Below are 20947 nucleotides of genomic sequence, written 5' to 3'. Positions count from 1 at the left end.
CGTTCCCATGGCAACAGGGGAAAATGGCTGCTCTTGTGTGAAGTAAACGCATTTTTCAACTTTCTGCTAAGATTATATATGTGACTTTTTTGCAACGAAAATGCGGGGATTATGAAATCATGCAAGCCCTGCATATTTTGTGCGGAAATCGGCAATTTATGCGGCGAAAGTGCGGCGTATTTGAAAAAATGAGACCTCCGCATAAATATGCTGACTTTGGCTGACTATGCATTGAATTATGCGACCGCATAATTGCGTTTTCCTGGAGGGACTGAGTCTATGCAGCTAAATAGCAAGGCTCTGACACTGATAGATAAGGATCTTGATTCGACTGTGTAGTGAATAGCATCACTCACTCAATAGCCTTAACCTAAGTGAGGGTTCTTTCGTTGTAATATTGATAAAAAAGCTACTCACAGAGATGAATGTTGTGTTGTACAAAATGACAACACAAATAAAAGCTCCACCAACATTGCCTCTAAACCCAGGAAAAAGAAACATATTTAATAACATAACAATAATTTTGTTTCTCATTGCACATATTGACCAATTAGCGTGGAGCATTGTTTTAAGTAATAGGCAACATATTAGATCTTGTTTAGGGTACATAAGGTACTTACTGTATGTTACAGCCAAGAACCAAGAAATTTTCTTACGCACCAATTTTGTAATGGATTGGCTCTTTAAAATAGTACTTTCTATAAAAGCATCTCCTCATTTTCATGTTATGAATAGAGACTGATAATAAGAGACAGATCATTCCTGGGAGCCAGGGAGGTGTCGCTCTGCTGCTCCCGACTCAAATGAGCAAAGTTAATACAAAGAGTTGAAGACGGCTTTGTTCCAAAATAAGATATCAGAAATTTTGACATGTTTGGAAAAATAAAAATAAAAAGGTCTGACTATAGAAATGGAAATGGAATCTTAGAAAATTAACTAAACCACTCCATTCTTTAACCAATTTCAATTACCTAATTCATTACTTACTATTACTTATTTTGGCCTGGTCATACCAGCATTTTACGATGACAAACTCTGACACCAAATTCAATTAATTGAAGTTGAATAATCACAATTGGATGCTTTCATTTTGTCCAGTGAGCTCAACTTTTGTGAATTTTAAAATGCAAATCACTCTCCAAAAACAGAAGAAGCTATCGAGTTGTCTATTATGCATCATTTTAAAATATGGCTTTGTATGGCTTTTGCGGCCAGATGTGATCAATACATTCACCAAACTAAAAATACATTGTTTGTAATTGCCTTCCAAAAAAGACCTGTATACAGTAAGTGTTATCTGATCGGTTGTTAGTGCCTCCAAAAATCACTGTTACCAAAATGATTCACATGTCTGTTTTCTAAAATGACACTGATATGGTTATGGTTTGATTAGGTTTAGCCTAAAAAACAACTTAGTTAGGAGAGATTGGGGTTAGGGTTGGAAGTACATTCACGTTGTGGCGATTGATGGGTATATGATGTTTTTTAGTGTGCTTTGTTTGAGCTTGGTGAGATAGCAAACCACCTAGCTAGCTACTAGCTAGCTAGCTATCAGTTATTGTGGCCACAATAGCTTCCAGGATTGTGGTACTATATTCGCGACAACTTGAAAGGTAATTGCATGGTCACTTGCTGATGTGACCAAAATCCTGTCCGTTCTGAATTCAAGAGGGATCGCCTATCTGGTTCATCATCCAATCAAAAAAAGCTTTAAAATACCAGTCCTTTACTTTTGTCCACACATGAGCCAATTGCTTTAACTAAGGTCACCTGTCATCTGCCTCCAGCTGCTGGTTCATCAGCATTCCGATTTTTACCCTGCTTGTCTCGGTCTCGGATAAAGAGGACTTGGGATTGTATTTCAAGACCGGTCAAGACTACAATTACAGCTGCGGGGATATCATTAAAATATACTCCTTTAACTGTATTCTATTTATCGATGTGTGTATGTTATGTGTTAGATAAATAGTGCTGTAGATGTCTGGTTCAATGTTTCTGTTGTGGATTATGTGTCAATATGCCTGTACTGTACAACAAATTGCCTCACATTAAAGTTTTCTAAGTCTAAGTCTAATTACATTGCCTGCGTATCGTCTGATTATGTGTTAACATCATTATTTTGACTGGATGTAAAACTTCCTGCTTTAAATGCAACCAATAACTTGACTTTGAAATGTGTTACTGTTAACCCCCGTTTCCCCACCCCCCTTAACTCACACTCCCAAAGTGAATGTAGGTGAAGCTCTGGCTGTCTGCCAAATCGTTGGTAATAAAATTTTATTTATTAATAATACACTCTGGTCTTGGTAATGACTTGGTCTCGGTTTAGGTGGTCTTGACTACAACACTGCAGTGAGTAACTATATACATATATAAAACTATAACTATATATGTTTTGGCAAGGTTTTATTCTTTTGTTTCCTAGTGAGCCATGAACTCCTGCAAGCAGATGTATAATTTCCTTTTTGCGTTTGTTACCTGCAGGCAAGCTGATGGACTTTTGGGAAGGGTAGGGTGGTGAGATGTCAGACGCTGATGCTATCTGCCCGTTGCCCTGGACGTCAGTCAGCACAGTCTCATTTACCTGCCAAGAGAGGAAGGAGACCTTTGAGCCTGGAGGAAGTCTAGTATTTAAAAGCTGTTCATTACGGACATGCATCATTATGCATTATACATCTAACACAAGACCCAATACTCAGAGTTATCTGTTTGTCACCACAGCTTACACTTTAACTTATTCAGTGGAGGTACATATTCATTACTGAGAGAAAACATCCTTCATTTAACCAGCACAAGAAATAAATGAGCAAATACATAAATGCTAATTTCAATCAATCTTGTGACTGATTAGACTAGAGGTTTAGCAGCCACAGCAGCAACCAATAAAATGACGTGGGACGTTTGCAGTGACTGCAAAATAATTTGCAGTATAAAAGAATTCAAGGATTTTGTCTGAAGAAACTCTTACCAGCATCCAGCACCTGGGGCTTCCAGCATTAGTTCCACATATTATCATTGTGTCGTTTACTTTCTGAATGACGGTGATGAAATTATCACACTCCAGCTGTGAAAGAAAGAGACAGTGAAGGAGAGGTAGGCAAAGGAGCAGTAATGGAAGGAAAGGAAAAAATGAAGAAAGATGGAATTAGGGATTGAAAAGACAGGTAAATGGAATGTAGAAATAAAAAAATACTGTAAACAGATGAAGAGAGGAAGGTGGAATGGAGGGATAAAGAAACAAAGAAAAAGGACACAACACATCACAGATGAAGAGAGAAAAAGCGGATTGTTCAGAGAGAGAGAGAGAGATTTAAGAAAAATCGGAGGCGATCCATGCTTTGGACATTTTTGGCAGACAGCACACAGGAGGCTTAGCCCTGCAGTACAGCACTGCTATACTCCATGTTCATCACTTATTCATTAAATGCAGAAAATGGACTGCTATCTCAAAGGCATTACTGGATGGAGTATGAAAAGGAATACTTAGTACAACCTTAAGGGGTAAATTCAGATTTAAGTCGCAGCAGTGCTCATGTTGAGTTGTAGTCCAACTTTTGGATAAGGATAGCAAGAACTGGAGATGGAGGAAGTACACCACCAAGTCCAAAAAGCCGGGCTAGAGCTTGTGTAAGTGTGTGTAGGTGGATGTGTAGGCGAGTGTGTGGGCTGGGTAATTTCTGTGAGTGCAGACATTTTACTTATGTTCTTGAAAGAAATAAATTTAGTTTGGGCTTGTTTGCATGTAAGTGATTTTACGTGGCCCATGCACACTAAAATCTAGGACTGAGGTAGTAACATTGGAATTTGTTTTAAATAATCTTAGGGTTAGGTTTAGAGACGTATCTGTCAGAATAACAGACGTTATGTGTTGTTGTGATGTCAACCTCAAACCAATGTCCTCTTCAGTAGCTTCATTTGTGATCAAACTAAAGCTGGTTTCAAATTATTGTGATGCGTAATGCTTTGATGCAATACTGCCAATACTTGCCAAGAAGCTCTGGACACTGTTAAAGGAACACGCCGACTTATTGGGAATTTAGCTTATTCACCGTAACCCCCAGAGTAAGACAAGTCGATATACATACCCTTCTCATCTCCGTGCATGCTGTAAAGCTGTCTGACAGCTCCAGCATTAGCTTAGCCTAGCACAGATCCTGCAGGTAACTGGTTCCAACTAGCCTACTGCTCCAAATTGTGACAAAATAACTTGTCAAATGTTCCTATTTACATGTTGTGATTTGTAGAGTCACAGCGTGTACAAAAAACAACGTAACATGAGACACAGCCATCTTCTATCCGTAAACAAACCGGGAACTATATTCTCAGACAGGCTTGCTGCGAGCATATCACTCCGCCCAAGTATTATATTCTTCCACCTGAGAATATAGTTCCCGGTTTGTTTACGGTTAGAAGATGGCTGTGTCTCATGTTACGTTGTTTTTTGTACACGCTGTGACTCTACAAATCACATCACAATCGAACATTGGGCGAGTTAGCTAGAGTAGCGTTAGCCGCTGAATAGCTTAGCGCGGGGCTAATGGACCCACGTTTGTATCTCTTAAATGACCCCACTAATAATGCCCGAAATGATACCAAAGGTCTACCCTATTACATATAGGCTATGCACTCATAAAACGATGGATTGGAAAGTTTGTAAGTACACCAGAAGTTTATGTAAATAACACTTGCCTGCTGGCTTCTGCTCTCTGCTGTTGTTGTTGCTGCTGTGAGACGAGTGCTTAGGGACATCTACAAATTACAACACCGAAAAGAGATGCAACAAAAATATTTTTTAATTTAACTTCTTTTTTAAAGTAAGTGCTGTAATATAACTAGCAGGAGACAAGTAATAATTGAGGTAAGTTTGGAGACATTACCTTATTTAATCATTAAATTAATACATATTTTTGTGTATCTCTTTTCGGTGTAGTAATTTCATACGACCTGCAAGCACTTCGTCTAACTGCAGGTAGCAGCAGCAGCAACAGAGAGCAGAAGAGAGCAGGCAAGTGTTCATAAACTTCTGGTGTACTTACAAACTTTCCAATCCATCGTTTTATGAAAGCATAACCTATATATACTAGTGTAGACCTTTGGTATCATTTCGGGCATTATTAGTGGGGTCATTTAAAGCGCCCATATTATGCTCATTTTCAGGTTCATAACTGTATTTTAAGGTTGTACCAGAATAGGTTTACATGGTTTCATTTTCTAAAAACACCATATTTTTGTTGTACTGCACAGCTCTCTCTCACTGCTGCAGATCCTCTTTTCATCTGGTTTCTGTTTTAGCTACAGAGTGAGACCTCTTTTCATCTTCTTCTTCACTACTATCTTTGATTGCACTCGCACATGCTCAGTAGCTCAGATGTAGAGCATGTCAGCTAGCTAACTCTAGAGACAGTAAAAGAAAGCCTGTTTCTCCAACTTTGGTCAGTTACAAGGCAGGATTAGCTGGGAGACTTCTAAATGAGGGCGCACATGTAAGTAGTTCTTTTGTAGATTATGGTGAACTTGTGTGTGTTGTAGCAGTGCTTTGCTATTGAGAACGACGTAGCATGCTAGCGTTAGCATGCTAACCGTTAGCTACGAGCTAACGGTTGTGGTTAGCCAGCTCATTTTGAACAGCTCACTAGGAGACTGAAGGCAGGACACATTCAGAAACCGTATCTCACTCAAAACAGCATGGATGGATTTTTTTCAAAGTTTGTATGTGTGTGGAAGCACCAGAGACACAAAAGAACACCCCAAATCCCAGAAAAAGTGATTTTTTCATAATATGGGCACTTTAAGAGATACAAACGTGGGTCCATTAGCCCCGCGCTAAGCTACTCAGCGGCTAACGCTACTCTACGCTAACTCGCCCAGTGTTAGACCCAGGTGAAAAAAGCTTCTGGAGGGGTGTTTGGCTCGAGGTCATGGTGCAAAGGACCCTAGGGTGAATTACTCCAAACCATCACTTTAAGGGACTTGTAGAGTTAAAAAGGACTTGTAAAGAACTTTCAGGGTTATAGTAAGGTTGAAGATTAGCTTTAATTTAGGGTAACACTTTGTTCTTGTTATTCTCAACCCAATCTCCGAACCCACCGTCTCTCGGTCTGACGACGACTTAGCCTCTGAGGAAGACTTGCTCTTCCGTGGGCCGATCATTGTTTACAGTCAAACATTTTGGCTAATCCCTACAAACAAATACACATTGATAAATCGATAAAAGATTGGTCAGTACTACGGAAACCAGAACACTATCAATACCAAAATCCGGTCCCGTTGTCTACAGAGTCAACACTTATATGCTGATATCTGTTTAGAGAGATTATGTTCAACCTGCACCAAATTTGCCTCAGTGGTCGTTGGGCTCAGCTTTCGAAGAATTTGTGTGCTTTGGACAAACTGAAGCTGAGGCAGACTTGGAGATTCGGTCAGTCAAATGATGTGCGCTACCTACTTTTAACTCCATCTGACTCCAGGGGTAATTGTTGTCCACAAACCTTGTGGCTGTCTATCACTGAAGGATGTCGCATCCTGCCTTTCATTCCCCCTGCCCAGCACCATTGGCTTTATTGGGAAAGATTTACTGTGTCACTCAGTACATTCTCATTTTCCACCATCTGCCACTGCCAGGCTCTCGGGAAGCTTTAGCTCTGTGCAGGGAAGACAGTCCCCTGTTTGTTTTGTGCAATAACTCAAGTAACACTTTGGGGTATACTCACAACCATGATGGGTTTTAGCTCCCATTAGATATGGGAGGAAATTGAAATGGTAGAATTCTAAGATTCCTTAACAGAGAATACAATTTGTCTGTTAAAATTGGGATATCCCTCATTTGTTAAACGTGACTGCAGATTACAGGCCTGGTAGACATTGCTGGATTGGAAACTGAAGGGTTTCGAGTAGGCTCTAGCCTCTGATACAGCTACTCTAAAACAGATAGGAAAAGAATTGGCAGCTTTCAAAGCACTGATGTTACTAATAGATCAACAGCGCTTTTAAGCAAGGTGTCACTTCTTTTCTGTTGGCAGCACTCAAACTAAAGCAATCATTCATTGAAATTCAAACACAAATTTCCCGACATGTCATTGCGAGGTAATAATGCTAACCCTTAGACAACTGTTACTGTATTTTAAGATGGTGTCCCATTCATTTCAAAAAGATTTGCTCACCACACGCATAATGCGGACATTTTGAAGGATTTCATGTTTTTTAAGACCATAGAACATGAGCATAACAGACATGCTCCAGCTGTTCTGGTATTAAAATAACAAAAAAAAATAACTGATGAATCTTTGAGATTTTTAAAATATTATTTTCCCTAATGGCTAGAGTCATCTTGGCAGTGATTGTGATGTTTAGAAAAATGCATTCATCATTTTACATCCATTCTTTCTGTATCGATTGTATACAGGAAAATTTATATTTTTTCTGTTTCTGTGGGCTTCCCCTGATATACATCAAAACAGATGTGGACAGCAACAGCAGCATGGACAATGGAAACATTCAGGCACTTGGTTGTGCATATACCCTTAGGGCAATACAGATGATGAAAGTGCCCTTAATAACATTATGGCTAAATATTATAATTTGGCTTTAAGGATATAGGAAGGTGAAAATAATTATCTTTTTAGCTATTGAGCAAATGCAGAATTTGACCCTGAGAATTAATGGAAAATTCTTTTTGAATGATCTTTCTAATTTCTTGTTATTATAACACGGTGTCAAAATAAATGTGGACATTATTAATTGATGTAAAATGGTTTAAAAAATGGTCTTGGTCTTTAAAGTGCAACGGATAAATACCAAGTCTTTCAGACATTTTCGTCCTTGGCACCTTTTGAAATTCTTTATTTTCTGACAAGCAGCATAACACGCAGCCCTTTATCCTTATTCCTAAGATTATTCCTGAGCCTCGAAGCATTTTACATTAAGTCGAACTCCCCACGCTCTTAGGCTTATTTCAGGTTGAATATTGTATTAATCTCTTGGTATTCGCTGAATCTCTTGACACTATGCATTGCAATTATCAACAGCTCACTCATTTGTTTGTTTTTTTGTCTCCTGTGTAATTTATCTAATCTGTATAAATTACCATTGTTTATGTATTTATTTGTCTTTATTGCATGTCTTTACTGTGTTTATTTGAATTATTTGGTCTCTTGCATCCAAGCATGAACCATGAAACATGAACCTAAATAACTTAACTAAACATTGTAGCACTAACCTCACTGTAGTGCAACTGCAGATGATAAATAGATAGAACTTTACTGTCATTGTATGCGATACAACGAAATTCTGTTGGAGCAATCCTCTCCAAATAGCAGCATAGAGTAAAAAAATAAAGATATACACATATATACACATCCATATACATACATGCATACGTACGCACGTACATACATGAAGATGATGATGAGAATTTGATGAGATTGATGATGATACACTGGTGGAGAAGGAGAGTGCTTTGCAGAAATCATGGAGTTGTTTCTACCTCGAGTGGCGCAGCCTTTGCCTTGCAGGTATCAATTGCAGTCTGGTCAGATGCCGCTGGGATCTGTGGGAGGAAGGGCTGTTTAGTTTGTGCCATGTTCTTTCACCCTGCCCTGTTTCAGCAAGAAAAGTGTGACCTTGCTGCAGCAGCTAAAACACAATCCTCACAGAAAACATCTCCTTTCTTAGCTGACAGCACTCTGTCATGTTCACTGATTGAAAATTGTTATTTTTCTACTGTTATGCTCCGCTGAACATACATGCACTGGAAATAACTCCTGACAAAATGCCACCTAAATGTGTGTGTAAAATAAAACACAACATTAAAAATCAGTCCTTCTATGCCAAACGTATCACCAAACGCCTTTTCGTTTCCACTGGGGAAAACCCAACACTAAGCCCACAATCATTCCAAAAAATAGGGCAGAGTCATATTTGGATAAAAAAATATCCAGCTTACAGTCTCTTACATTTTTCAGGCTAGTGAGGGCTGACACTGCAGCACAGACCCTGTGTAATCTTGAGCCTATGTGGACATTATTAGCTTGGTGAATGATGTTTTCTTTCCTCACATGGAGATATATTGTGTAGCTTCATGAATGTATGCATAACCCAACTTCCTCTGCCCTCGGCTGCTGATCTGGGTCAGCAGCAGGCCGGCCCTCTTACCTCTCGCTGGCCTCTCTGGCTCAGTGTTGCCCTCACAGCAGGTGGGCAACTCTGTTGTCATCCAGTGTGGCAAACCGCGTACCCTAAACCTGGAAGCAGGGCTAAACAGCTAGTCTGGGTCTCGCCAAAGTTCAGAAATACATCAACATCTCACTAATCAACGCTTTCTCATTAATGGGTTTGTATGATATCATACAAAAAGTTATGCACAACAATTTGTATGTTATCCTACAGTTAAATTTAGCTGCAAAAAAGGTAACTGTGAACGTGGTACAGTGCACTGCGAGGTGATGCCCCTTTCAGCGACCGTTGCAGTTGAGTTTAGCCAGCAAATGGTAACTACGATGCGCCGACGAGAGTTAAGTTTAGGCACCAAAATGACTAGCTAATATTAGAAATATATTATATATTGTTTGGATAAAAACACTGGTCCCCTAGCCTGGTTGACACCAGACCCTTCTCAGTTGTAACTGAGAATGGGTCTGGGCAAGGTTCATTTACAGCTCATTTTCCAAAGGGGCGTCACCTACGGACGCCTCTGGGCGTAATTGGATAGTCCTTCAACCAATCAGACCAACGATCCAGGTGAAGTAGCCGCTACCGCGGCATCAACGGGTTGCTGCGCCATGTTGACTGTAAACAAAAAGCAGCTTGCCGTCGCTGCGCTGTCTTTGTGTAGAGCCCGCCTCAATGGTTGTGAAGTGTGCCACAATTTGGAAAAATTGGAAATGGGCTTGAATGGGCTAAAGGCCAGACTGACTTGCAGACCAAATCTCAAATTTGCTGAAAGTTCGGCAGGCTTTTCCCAGGCTACCGGTCCCCTTAAGTAGGGAACGCGGAAGCACACCCGTTTCCCGACACTAACTCCCATTTCCTGGATGAAAGTCTTGTGTTTTCCCCTTAACTTCTCCCAGGACACACTCTGCTCCCCCGCTTGAAAGCCCTGTGTTTTAGGACCCAACCATCCACCCCGACCTTCTCCCTGCGCAGACCTGATCGGCCTAATACAACAGCAGTCCATGTGGTTCATACATTGATAAATACGTGGAATTACCAATGTACGAATGACAGTGCATTACTTTTCGTACCTATATGTACGAATGGTTCATGAGAACAGCCTGCACTGATTTGATTTGATCTATTGAGTAAAATAAAAACCATGACAACAATAATACATTCGGAGATGTCAATCAAGGGCACAGTCTCAACCTTTAGATCCCTGCTGCCTATTTTACCAACCAGCTAAAGTTTTATGTAGGAACAGCACTTTCAACATTGGTTGGTTGCCAAAGTGGGTTTTGAAGGGGATTGACTTAAAGACAGTAGATAACATTTGAACTGGTGGTTGGCAACAGATATTTTATAACTACTCTAGTTGGCAGCAGAAGGGTTGCCCATAACAAAAGACGGTCTATAGCTGAGAGATCTATTAGGGTACAACACAGCAAAATCAGCTAACGGTAAAGTGTACCTGCAGGTTGCGGACCCCTCTGTTAGTGAACGTCAACACATAGATCATCGCCTGGCCGCCCACATACAGCGTGTCGCTCCCTTCCTGGTGGTACATGCTGATGTAGTTCTCAGGTTTGTTGAAGTGGAACCTGGAGGTCTCTGTGGATCATAACAGAGTGTATTAGAGAGATGAGCTGGCAGACAAGAGCTTTGCTTGAGTACATTGTTGTTTTAATTGTTAAAATGTATGTTCATGTTGTGCAATGAAAATGTGCCCGATGGTGATGAAGTTCAATTCATATAAGTTAACTGAACTCACAGCAATTTATTCTAAAAACAGAACTATAATCAATGAAGACATGAACCATTTCCGATTTTGAATAACATAGAATTACTTCTGCCGTTACAAATTATTATACAACTAAGTAAATAATCAAGAAGGAAGAGGAGGAGGAGGAGGAGGAGGAAGAAAATATACTGTATTTTTCCAATCCCAGTTAAAAAGCAATTTCCAAATGACAGGGAATCAATCAAATCAACAGCTAAATCAAAGGAACAAGGTACTGTAATAAAACCAAATTCATAAAGTAGAGCTCAAAGACAATAACAGAAGGTCAATGCATCCTGCTTCCTGAGTTTCAGGAAGTTATTTGAAAAGACAATCCATGATTTGGCCGGCCTAAGCTCCTCAGGCAGTTCGAACAAAAGTCTAGGAGCACTAATGGCAAAGAGCCAAACCTCTGGATTTTAATCTACATTTAATCTGCCGCCAGCTTGAGTACTCCTCGATATGAACTGGTTTGATGTACCAAAACACTCAATCCGACATTAGCGCCCTTTGTGATTTTAGATTAAACATGGAGCCTTTACAGAAACGTGGTTTGGGTGTTAGAGGAAAAGGTCATTTGGTGGAACCATAAATATCACTGAAATAATCATGTGGGCAAATACCATCGCAGATGCTTGGATGAATTACTCTCAGGACACCTCCAGACATCTCAGAAGGACAATTTGGCATTTCTGATTCACACATCCAATCAGACTTACACTTACCTACGCTGCAACTGTGCCTGCATTTAAAAAATAGATTACAATCACTGCTACTATTTAAAAGATGTACATGGAGTTACACAAAAAACTGCCATGTCTAATAATTAATGCTATGTAATTTAAAGATTGGTTTATAAAATATCAAAGTTTTTAATCCTTTAATAAGGCTCTCTGCTCCAGGAGAACATTTCTCTATTTATTTTGTAAAGAGACATTTCAGAATAATCCAGTCTGAAGAGCGTAAAAGCTAACTTAAAAACCAGCCACCTGTTCAAGCTTCTGACAATAACACACTTTTCTTTTTTTTGCAATACTATACGAAATCTGTAGCAGAAAATAATCTTTTATTTCCCTTTCATCTTCAACAAAACAATTGGAAAAAAAATACATAAGGAGTTCAAAACTTAATTCCAAACTAATGATGCATTTTGTCTGAATATATACAGATACACTAATAATGATGATGTGAATATACAGTCATAGTTACATGGCATATTCACTGATTTACTTCTAATCTTTGAAACAAAAACGACATCCAGCCCGACAGCAAAGCCAGGATGAAGTGGTGGTGATCACTGATACAGGTTGCTAAACAACCAAGTAAGTTACTATGGAAACAGTGGCCTCTCTGATTGTCGGGAATCTAATTGATGATGCTTGTACTTAGGAAGTAAATAATCAACAAGGAAGGCCAAAGTGGCTGATGGTAGGCAAGAACAGACATTTCACTGTCTGACAGTCTTGAGAGGAACTCTGTAGCTGGCAAAGCACACCAACAATCTGTTGAATTCATTTGCCTCTGTTGATTCAGTCCGGCATCAACAACAAAAAAAAGTTTATCTTCTGTGAGACAGACATACATTAAAGGGATAATTCACCGATTTAGCATTCGGCTTTGTATCAGTAGAAACCCGATAGTATTTCTGAATGACCGTGCTTCCCTCCCTCATGTCCCCCTGAGACGAGAGATCTCTGCATTTGGGGCCTGGAAAAAATCTTCCGATGATGTAAAATGACGATTTTTGCGTCATCGGAAGATTTTTGGGCCAGAGGCAAGGACTACAGCCAGTAGTGGGATCTACTTCCGCATGTTTTCAACACGCCCACAGGGGGTTGGACTGCCGAGTCTGGCCGAGGTATTCCGAATGAAAACGACTGTCAGCCATCTTGAAGCTTCGCTAAACAGGCTCTCGGTTTTCAGCAGAAAACATTTACAACAATTATCTGCATTCAAACTACCGGAGGTGTGTACCACCGGGATACATTGGTACAGATCGGAGAATATGGAGGAAACGTTATTACAGACGCAATACTTGACACACTACGTGAGCTTCGCCTGCACGGAGACCAGCGGTGTCGCTCAATGCCGCTAGCCGGCTAGGGGACATCCTCATCGGTTAGGTGGAAAGCTAACGCTAGCTGTCCACCTGTCCCATCCATCCTGCTTGCAAGTGTCTGCTCATTAAACAACAAGCTGGATTACATCCTCCTTCAACGAAACTCCCAACGTGAGTTCAGTGACTGCTGTGTTTTTGTTGTTGTGGAAACATGCCTGAACAACAGTGTACCGGCACTGGGACTATCCAGCTACCAGGCTGCTCTCGCCGGCCCGTGGAGGTGGGCGGTGTTAAACGGACTGGTGTAGAAATAAAATCCAACTAGCTACTGCTAACTGCTGGTGGAGCTTGTGACTGTAAAATGCCGACCATTCGACATTCCACGCTAATTCACGGCTGTGTTTATACTCTGTGTTTAGCTACACCAATGCTAGTATGCGTCGGACTGTCCAGCTACCAGGCCTGCTAGCCCTCCGAGCTAGAGATGCTCTGTCGCCAGGTAAAAGAGGTGGGCTGTGTTAACACCGAGTGGTGCAGAAATGTGGTGATTTGTATCCATTTAACTGCTAACTGCTGGTGGAGTTTGTGACTGTTAAATGCCGACCATTCTACATTGCACGCTAATTCACGGCTGTGTTCATGCTCGGTGTTTACAGCCCACCAAGCGCTAATGCTAGTATGTGTTAGCTGAACTTTACGGAGCCTATAAAGTGTGTGTACTAAATGTAGCCTGTTTTGTATGTCGCTTTTATATAATGTCGTTTTTATATATGTTAAATGTGTAACACCACTTGAGTCACGATGAAACGTTGTTTCGTGTATATGGTTGAAATGACAATAAAACACGCTTGAGTTGAGTTGAATGCCTCTGTCTGTCTGTCAAGCGGTAGGCGTGGCTTCGGAGTGGACTCAAAGCAACGAAGCAGGTGCATTCTGGGATTTGGTGTTTTTCATCCATATAAGACCAAAACATATTTTCTGGCTTTTCTCGGCCTAGAAGGCACCAATTTCAATTTTTTTCTCACATTTCTACTACATAAGTGACCCAATTTAAAGATATATTCAGCTTTCCAGCGGTGAAATATTCCTTTAAGCTAAAAGAAAGTCAAAATCAAAAGCTGAATAGAAAGCAGTGGCTGTTAAAGGGGAACTATGCAGGGTTTTTTTTAGCTTAATTTACCTTAACTGAACAGCTTCGGAGCCATTGGAACGGTTATATGACTTTTTTTGATTTGAATGGTGGTCGTCTCGCTTCCCCCTAGCGCCTGTGAGCGGAAAAACCACCTTTCGGCCCCAGAGCGGTATCGCGTGATATCAGGTCTCGCGATGTAACGAATTGCTTCACGGCACTGCACACATAAGCCCATTCAGGAACCGGCTAGCTATAAGAACAAGGTAGCAATGGAGTTTTTCACACTATCGTTATGGCTGAGCTGGCAAAAAAGAAGCAGAAAGCTAGGAAAGCATTGTCGGAGGAACAGAGAAAGAGGAAACGGCAGACTGACCAAGCGAGGAGTCAGACACCAGTAAACATAGGAGCTGCCAAATATATTTATACAGAAGCTGTAGGGGGCGCTCTATAGAGAAACCTGCGAGCAAAAAGCGAAAACTGCATTGCGTCCCTTTAACATGTATACTGTCCAACTAGCTTTCACTGATCTACAGCTGGCAGTAGATCAGATAAAGGCAGCAAAGAAGAAAACTGCGACTAAGTAAACATGGATGTAAATAATGGGGGTTTCAACATTTTCAAAAAAGCAGCTTTGCACATGTTTTAGGAGGAAAGAATTGCATTTTTTTTTTTTTTTTTTACAAGTTTCAGTTACACCTCAAGGCACAAACAAAATAATCATAAACACAATGCATTTAGGTGAGCAACACTGAAGGCCCCGACCAGACACAGCGCAATGGTTTGCAGTTGAAGTTAATGACGTCGGGGATTCAGGGCCAGCCCGTCCTTACCCATAAAATGACCATATGGGTCGATTGTGCAAGCAGCTCATAACAACTGACAATTATGTTTCTTATTAAGCGGCAACCTTTTGTGGCTCTAGCAGTTATCGCGAGAGAACTGTCTTTTTGAAATTACCTGATTTTTACCTAGGATTTTTACAGACCTTTGTCTGTGATGCAATGACATCTGTGACGTCACGTTACGTCCTCATTTTAGTAGTTTTAGGTGACTCATTTTAAGCCAATCCCTAATGTTTTAATAACCCTAAGTATTTTTGTTCCCTAAACTTAGCTAGTTCCGTTTAAAACTGCCACTGTTACATTACATAAACATTCACATGTCTACAGTCACATTTTTTTCCCATGTGGCAGTAAATAAAACAGCCGTATGTGTCGTTTTGGGAGTCTTTGGATAATAATAATAATAATAATAATAATAATAATAATAATAATAATAATAATAATAATAATAATAATGATAATAATAATGATAATAATAATAATAATGTATACTTTATTAGGCCTAAATTAGACACACATGCTCAGTACCTATACATGCACTAATGGAGAGATGTCAGAGCTGCCCACGGAAAGGGGCCCCAAGCAGTTGATGTCGACCTATAATGTAATTTAGGTATGAGGATGAATTGCCTGGGCGTTATGTTGTCTGGACAGTGAAAAAATGCCAGGTGCTCAGCATCGCAAAAGCAGTGAGCTAACCCCCTCCCCCACCCATCATGATTGGACAAAGTGTTTGACTGCCAGAGATACTGTCCTGGTTCTCTAAACAACCACAAGCACACAGAAGCAACAGAACGTGTAGTCCTTTCAACAGTAAAGGGTTGCACATATACAACTGAAATGTCACCTTCTGAATGTAGTTTGAGCTGCTGACTTCATTCTCCCTATCCGTGAGCATGTGTTTCTTTTTTCTCAGACATTTAGTCATTGCTGCCGAGTAAAATCCTTGAATTTTTAGAAGGTCAGCTCTTCAGGAAACAAGAAAAACAGTCTTTTCTTTTTTAGCTGGTTTTTCCCAAAAAAGGCTTCATTAAACTCAACGGTTGTACAGTTTCCTTCCCCTCAGAGGAGTATGTAATCCTTGGATGAAATTAAAACATTTTCAAAGTCACGTTTAAAGAAACAAATTCCTAAAACTAAGAAATGTGTTAATTAAAGAAGAGTAAAAGGCAGAAAAGTTTTCACTTTACAAAAAAGTAAAATAGGTTTTGTTTAAGTTGTCCTGTTCTGGCATGGTATAACGCTGCTGTTTTATTTACATAAAATCTTTTACTGCAAAGTTGTTTTGTAGATGAACCTCAAGGTTCTCCATTATGAACTAGACAAGAAAATCTATCAGGATGATGGTTCAATAGGGCATTGAGGTGCTCAAGCCTCCAACTGAGAGAGAAGGTCAACAAAATGGCAAAATGTTCTGTTATTAAGGATGCAGCTGTGGATGTCCAATTAGTTTGAAGAGTTTAGCTTTTTTTCTCTTTCAGTCCTTCATTCACTCTCTTTGGCTCTTTCTTTGTTATTGACGCTAAAAGTCTCCTTTAGCGTCATATCTAAACACGCTTAATCTAAATGCGCTTGGTCGGGACTATTGGCGTCACTTTTGACGCAGTTAGTTTAAGGAAAAGGTCGTGGGTGGGCTTACGTTTCCATGACACACGAGAAGAACAAGATGGATTTAGGAAAAGAAGAACGGATGGTTGGGTTTAGTAAAACAAGAAAGCGACGGTTGGGTTTAGGAAACGTGACACGCGGGACACGATCCCCGGTCTCCTGGGTGAAAGTGTTGTTTGAGCCATCCACCTCCCCAACCAACCTCCCTATGCGGATTTTCGGCTTTTCATACTACTCGCTTCCGTAGTCGCTCTTAGTGCTACGTCATCTTCAAACCCAGTGTAGCTGCTGCTCTCCCTGGTGCGTTCTACAAACACGCTGAAGGGCGCTTTTTGCGTCGCTTCTGACGCTGACAGCCACTGCCCAAACGTCCGTATTTTACAAGTTCGGAGTGAGAACGGGTTGGATATGGAAAGGCTGAAGTTAGATAGATAGGCTAGTTGTGTTACATCTACAGACTGATCCTAACACTTTGGTCCATACACTCCGCTTTGCACACCATCGTGTCTGCAGTGACTAATTTTTAGCGGGATGACTGCTGCCAGCCAAAGAATAGAAGAAACCCTATACCAATGCACGTTTTCCTAAAGCAAAATGCTGTTCCAAGATTGGAGAGCTGCAGACAGAGCAGTGGTAAGCTAATGCTATTAGCTAAAGTTACTGTGTTGACCTGACATCAATAAGTTATTATAAGTTACACACAAAAGCATAGCAAGATAATGGCAACTTCTCCATCTTTCCATAATGTAGTCAGCGACTTATTATAAGCTGAGCCTGTCAGTGGCCAAACAGCACTTTAAGTGCATTGATTGCCGCTATTGCCCCATAGAATAACATTGTAGCTCATTTTGCGGCTACTGGTTACAGTGTTATCGCTCAATACTGGACCAATGGCAAAGAGTTTTGTTCACATTAGTCACTTAAACACAAATGCATGGGAAAATAGGGTTGAAAAATGCCAAAATTACCCTTTAAGACTGTTAGCATTGTTCTTATTCTTATTCTTTATTTATAAAGGACAACACAAATTAATCAACATTTCTTGTTGCCATTGTTAGCATTTTTAGCACCATTAATGTGGCCAGTCGCCATCATTTCAGCCCAGCAACCTCCATGTTTGCATGTGACGTCAGAGGGTGTGTGCAGGCAATCCCGGCCCAGACTCTGAAATGTTGTATATATAGCCTCTTTAATATTAATCAATACTAATTATTAACTGTTTTTCTATGGTATGTGCTTATTTCATGTCCAGATTAGTTTTTCTTTTCATATTGGCTACAGTATATCACTCAGTACAACTGGCTAGAACTAATGCACTCTAATATGACAGACCTGCCATAAATCCTACCTTAATTAATGTTAAAATCTGTGTAGGTATTAATTCAACTTAATAATAATTTAGATGGTGTTTATGGTGTTGATGAATTGTGCTGTGTTATAAAAATTATATGGATAGACTAATCTCTAAAACAGTTTAAACAAAAAACGGAAAATTGTATCTTTCATGAAGAAAGAATGAACTGTACTAAGCTCTTAGTTGTTTGTTTAGGAGGATGCACTTGGGATTTCTAATGACGTCTTGTTCCTACTGAGGTTTAATGCACTTATTGTAATGGCTTGGGGCAAAAGTGTCTGCCAAATGAAAGCAATATAATGCATTCTCCAGCCCCTACAAAAACGTCAGCCCTCACAGCATGTAGGTTACCCTTAACCCTTAAACTAAACCACATTTCAACCGAAATCTTAAAAGCAGGTTGTAGCCGTGACAAGTGCCTTGATATTGTCAGAACTAAACAAATGTCCTCATATAGTATATTCATGCAAACTGATGACCCTGTTCCATCTGAGGACCTCGGAGCTGTCCGCGGTGCTGAAACCGCGCCAGCTCTAAAACAACCCCATCTTCTTGTGACGGTTTAGCACTTGAGGCTCAAACTGCGCCTTTGATGGATTTCCTCTGACAGTTTTCTACCTGTGTGTGCGTGTGCGCCCGTGTATGCCCTAAATACAGGCATTTATAGCCAAGGTATAGCATACCCTGCAAATGCATTACAACGAGATTGATTGATATGACTTGCACGTCCGGGGCCGTCATCTTGTGCGTTTTGTACTGTTCATCCACGGGGAAGGGGAGGGATACAGATACAGATAACTTGACACACAGCCCCCATCTCTACTGATTGCTGAATACATTAGAGGAGTGTGTGAGGTGTAAAAAGGCGTGAGTAGAATAGATAACTAGGAATAGGCTTGGAATTTTCCATCCAATGCCGTCCCCTCCCTTTCTCCCTCTCTCCGTGTCTGTGTATTTGTAAATGTGCATAATGTATTTAGGCGGCTGCTACCCTAAAGCAACCCTCTTTTTCCCAGTGCCGGACTCAGCTGCTGCAGTGTGAAGCAGCTGCCGTGTCCCGCATTGCAGCTCCGCAAGGACGCGGGAGCTACAGTGACTGTGTCACCCTCCAAAGAGAGTCATAGTTCACAGTAACGGTGCTTTGTTGGCGGTGGCAAGCGGGCGTTCAAAGGCTACAGTTTGGCAGTGTGTTAAGGGCGAACAAGGGCCATGTTCCTCCAAAAGACGGGGGAGGGAGAGGTTGTTTTTTAAGTGCCTCTGGTGTTATTTTGCTCGGCGCGCCTGGAGGTGAAAATATGGAGGGACGGTCGCCAATTAGAGCCTAGTTCCTCCTAACTGATACAACCAGCAACGGTTCATTTAACAGACGAGCACACATGGAACTTATAGTGCACTGGGATAAAGCAAATAGTTGGTAAATCGACCAAAATAAAAGCCACAAGTTGCACAAATCAGATCCGAATCATATCATTCCTAAATCCACCTCGGAATTGAATGGAAACCAATGGCCGAGCTGAATCACTCTCAATTCAAATTCTGATCTCTAGTTAACATTAAGATAATACAGCAGAATTAGTTTTCCTCCAGATGTTCATCCTGTTATAGCCTGTGTACACGTTTGCTGGGGCCTGAATGTCGGAGCGTGTAATTGAGGCTACTACTCGGTCAGTGGGGGGAGGGCGGTGATTTTAGGAGATGAATCCAAAGGTAGCCACTCGATATGGATTTATTGGTGCTGTTAGTGCATCTTTCGCAAATGACAAAACAACCTGGGTTAATGAGAAGAACTGGATCATAACTGGCTTAACTCTCACTCCGTTCATTCATTAACTCATCCGTCCATCTCTGTATCCATTCACCCATTCATTAACCATTACAAACCACATAACAGATTAATAAAACATGCTTGGCGACCTAAATAATTGGTTGTGGTAAAACCAGACAACATCCAGAAAATACAGCACTGCCTACCGTGCAGAACAAATTTCAGCCGAGGTGACTTTCCGGTGATAATCGTGGCAAAAAGCGACAGCAGGATGAAATAATTCATCTTTCTTGAAGCTGTACCGTGTGGCCGATTTGTAAAATGATTCAACCGTACAATGCGTTCCACAAGATCCCTTTTTCTTCCTTGCAACTGCCTTTATGGTCCCTCCTTTCGATCTGCTGCGTCCCAGATCTGTGCCACCGACTGCTGGTGCCGGTCCTATCTTGTCCGTCTGCTTCGCCGGCAGTTCAGTTTGAAGAAGTCGGTGTATCAGGCTCCACCTCGGAAACAAAAGGCAGAGGGGGGAGTGAAGGCTTTCAGCACGGATGCAAGAATGAAAAGGATTGCAAAAAATTGCCTACAAACGCATCACTTTGGGTTTATAATTACAGGCGTAGGATTATTACGCGTCACACCTGTTGCTGATAGCGAGAGATGATTTACATCCACGAATCACAGATATTTAAAAAAATAAATAAAAATCATGTCATTCATCTTGTTTTGATTAACTGTATTTTCATTTGACATCTTTTTTTTTTACAATCAGCATTAGGCTACATCATTTTCTCATCTAGGTTCCAGCTTTTTGTAAATATTTTGTACATGTCAGTTTCGAATGCTACTGATATCAGGCCAAAAATGTAACAAAAGCAATTACACTTCATTGTGCATACAGCAGAATGACTACAGTTCCTAATTTCAAATGAATTCTGATATGATATATGAGCCTATATGATACGTTCTCAGGGCCATTTTGTGTTTGTACACAAGCCCTCACACCAACAGCCAATAATGCCATTGTCTCAGCAACTGAATCAATAGTGTCAATAGTGCCTGAGTGCCTGAATGGGAATGAATCAGCAGTTTGGCTCTGCTGCATTTGCATTTGTGAAATTGATTGACTCAAATTTGAAAAAAATGTAACCACTCTAAATGGTAAATGCCGGATAGTGAAAGAAACCAAAACAGATGCTTCTTACAGGGAAAGGTCAGCATGAGGCTATTGGAGAGATATTCCTGTCTTTCCTTGAATCA

At 40.7% G+C, this 20947-nt stretch overlaps 1 protein-coding gene across 1 annotated transcript in view; it reads right to left on the bottom strand.

Moving 5' to 3' along the window:
- si:ch211-113g11.6 (uncharacterized protein LOC559008 homolog) overlaps nucleotides 1-20288 on the bottom strand; it is a 54211-nt gene extending 33923 nt beyond the window's left edge. The window contains exons 1-5 of the mRNA XM_039806850.1: nucleotides 19897-20288; nucleotides 10622-10761; nucleotides 8483-8545; nucleotides 2969-3064; nucleotides 2479-2584 (exon numbers count right to left, since the gene is read on the bottom strand). Of these exons, the coding sequence (XP_039662784.1) occupies nucleotides 2479-2584; nucleotides 2969-3064; nucleotides 8483-8545; nucleotides 10622-10761; nucleotides 19897-19975 (484 nt within the window). The 5' untranslated portion in view covers nucleotides 19976-20288. The remainder of the gene's footprint in view (nucleotides 1-2478; nucleotides 2585-2968; nucleotides 3065-8482; nucleotides 8546-10621; nucleotides 10762-19896) is intronic.
- Between the last annotated feature and the right edge of the window lie 659 nt (nucleotides 20289-20947).

This window comes from Perca fluviatilis, chromosome 7, assembly GCF_010015445.1.
Source record: "Perca fluviatilis chromosome 7, GENO_Pfluv_1.0, whole genome shotgun sequence".
NCBI classification, from domain to species: Eukaryota; Metazoa; Chordata; class Actinopteri; order Perciformes; family Percidae; genus Perca; species Perca fluviatilis.
This window is presented reverse-complemented; position numbering and strand designations above follow the sequence as displayed.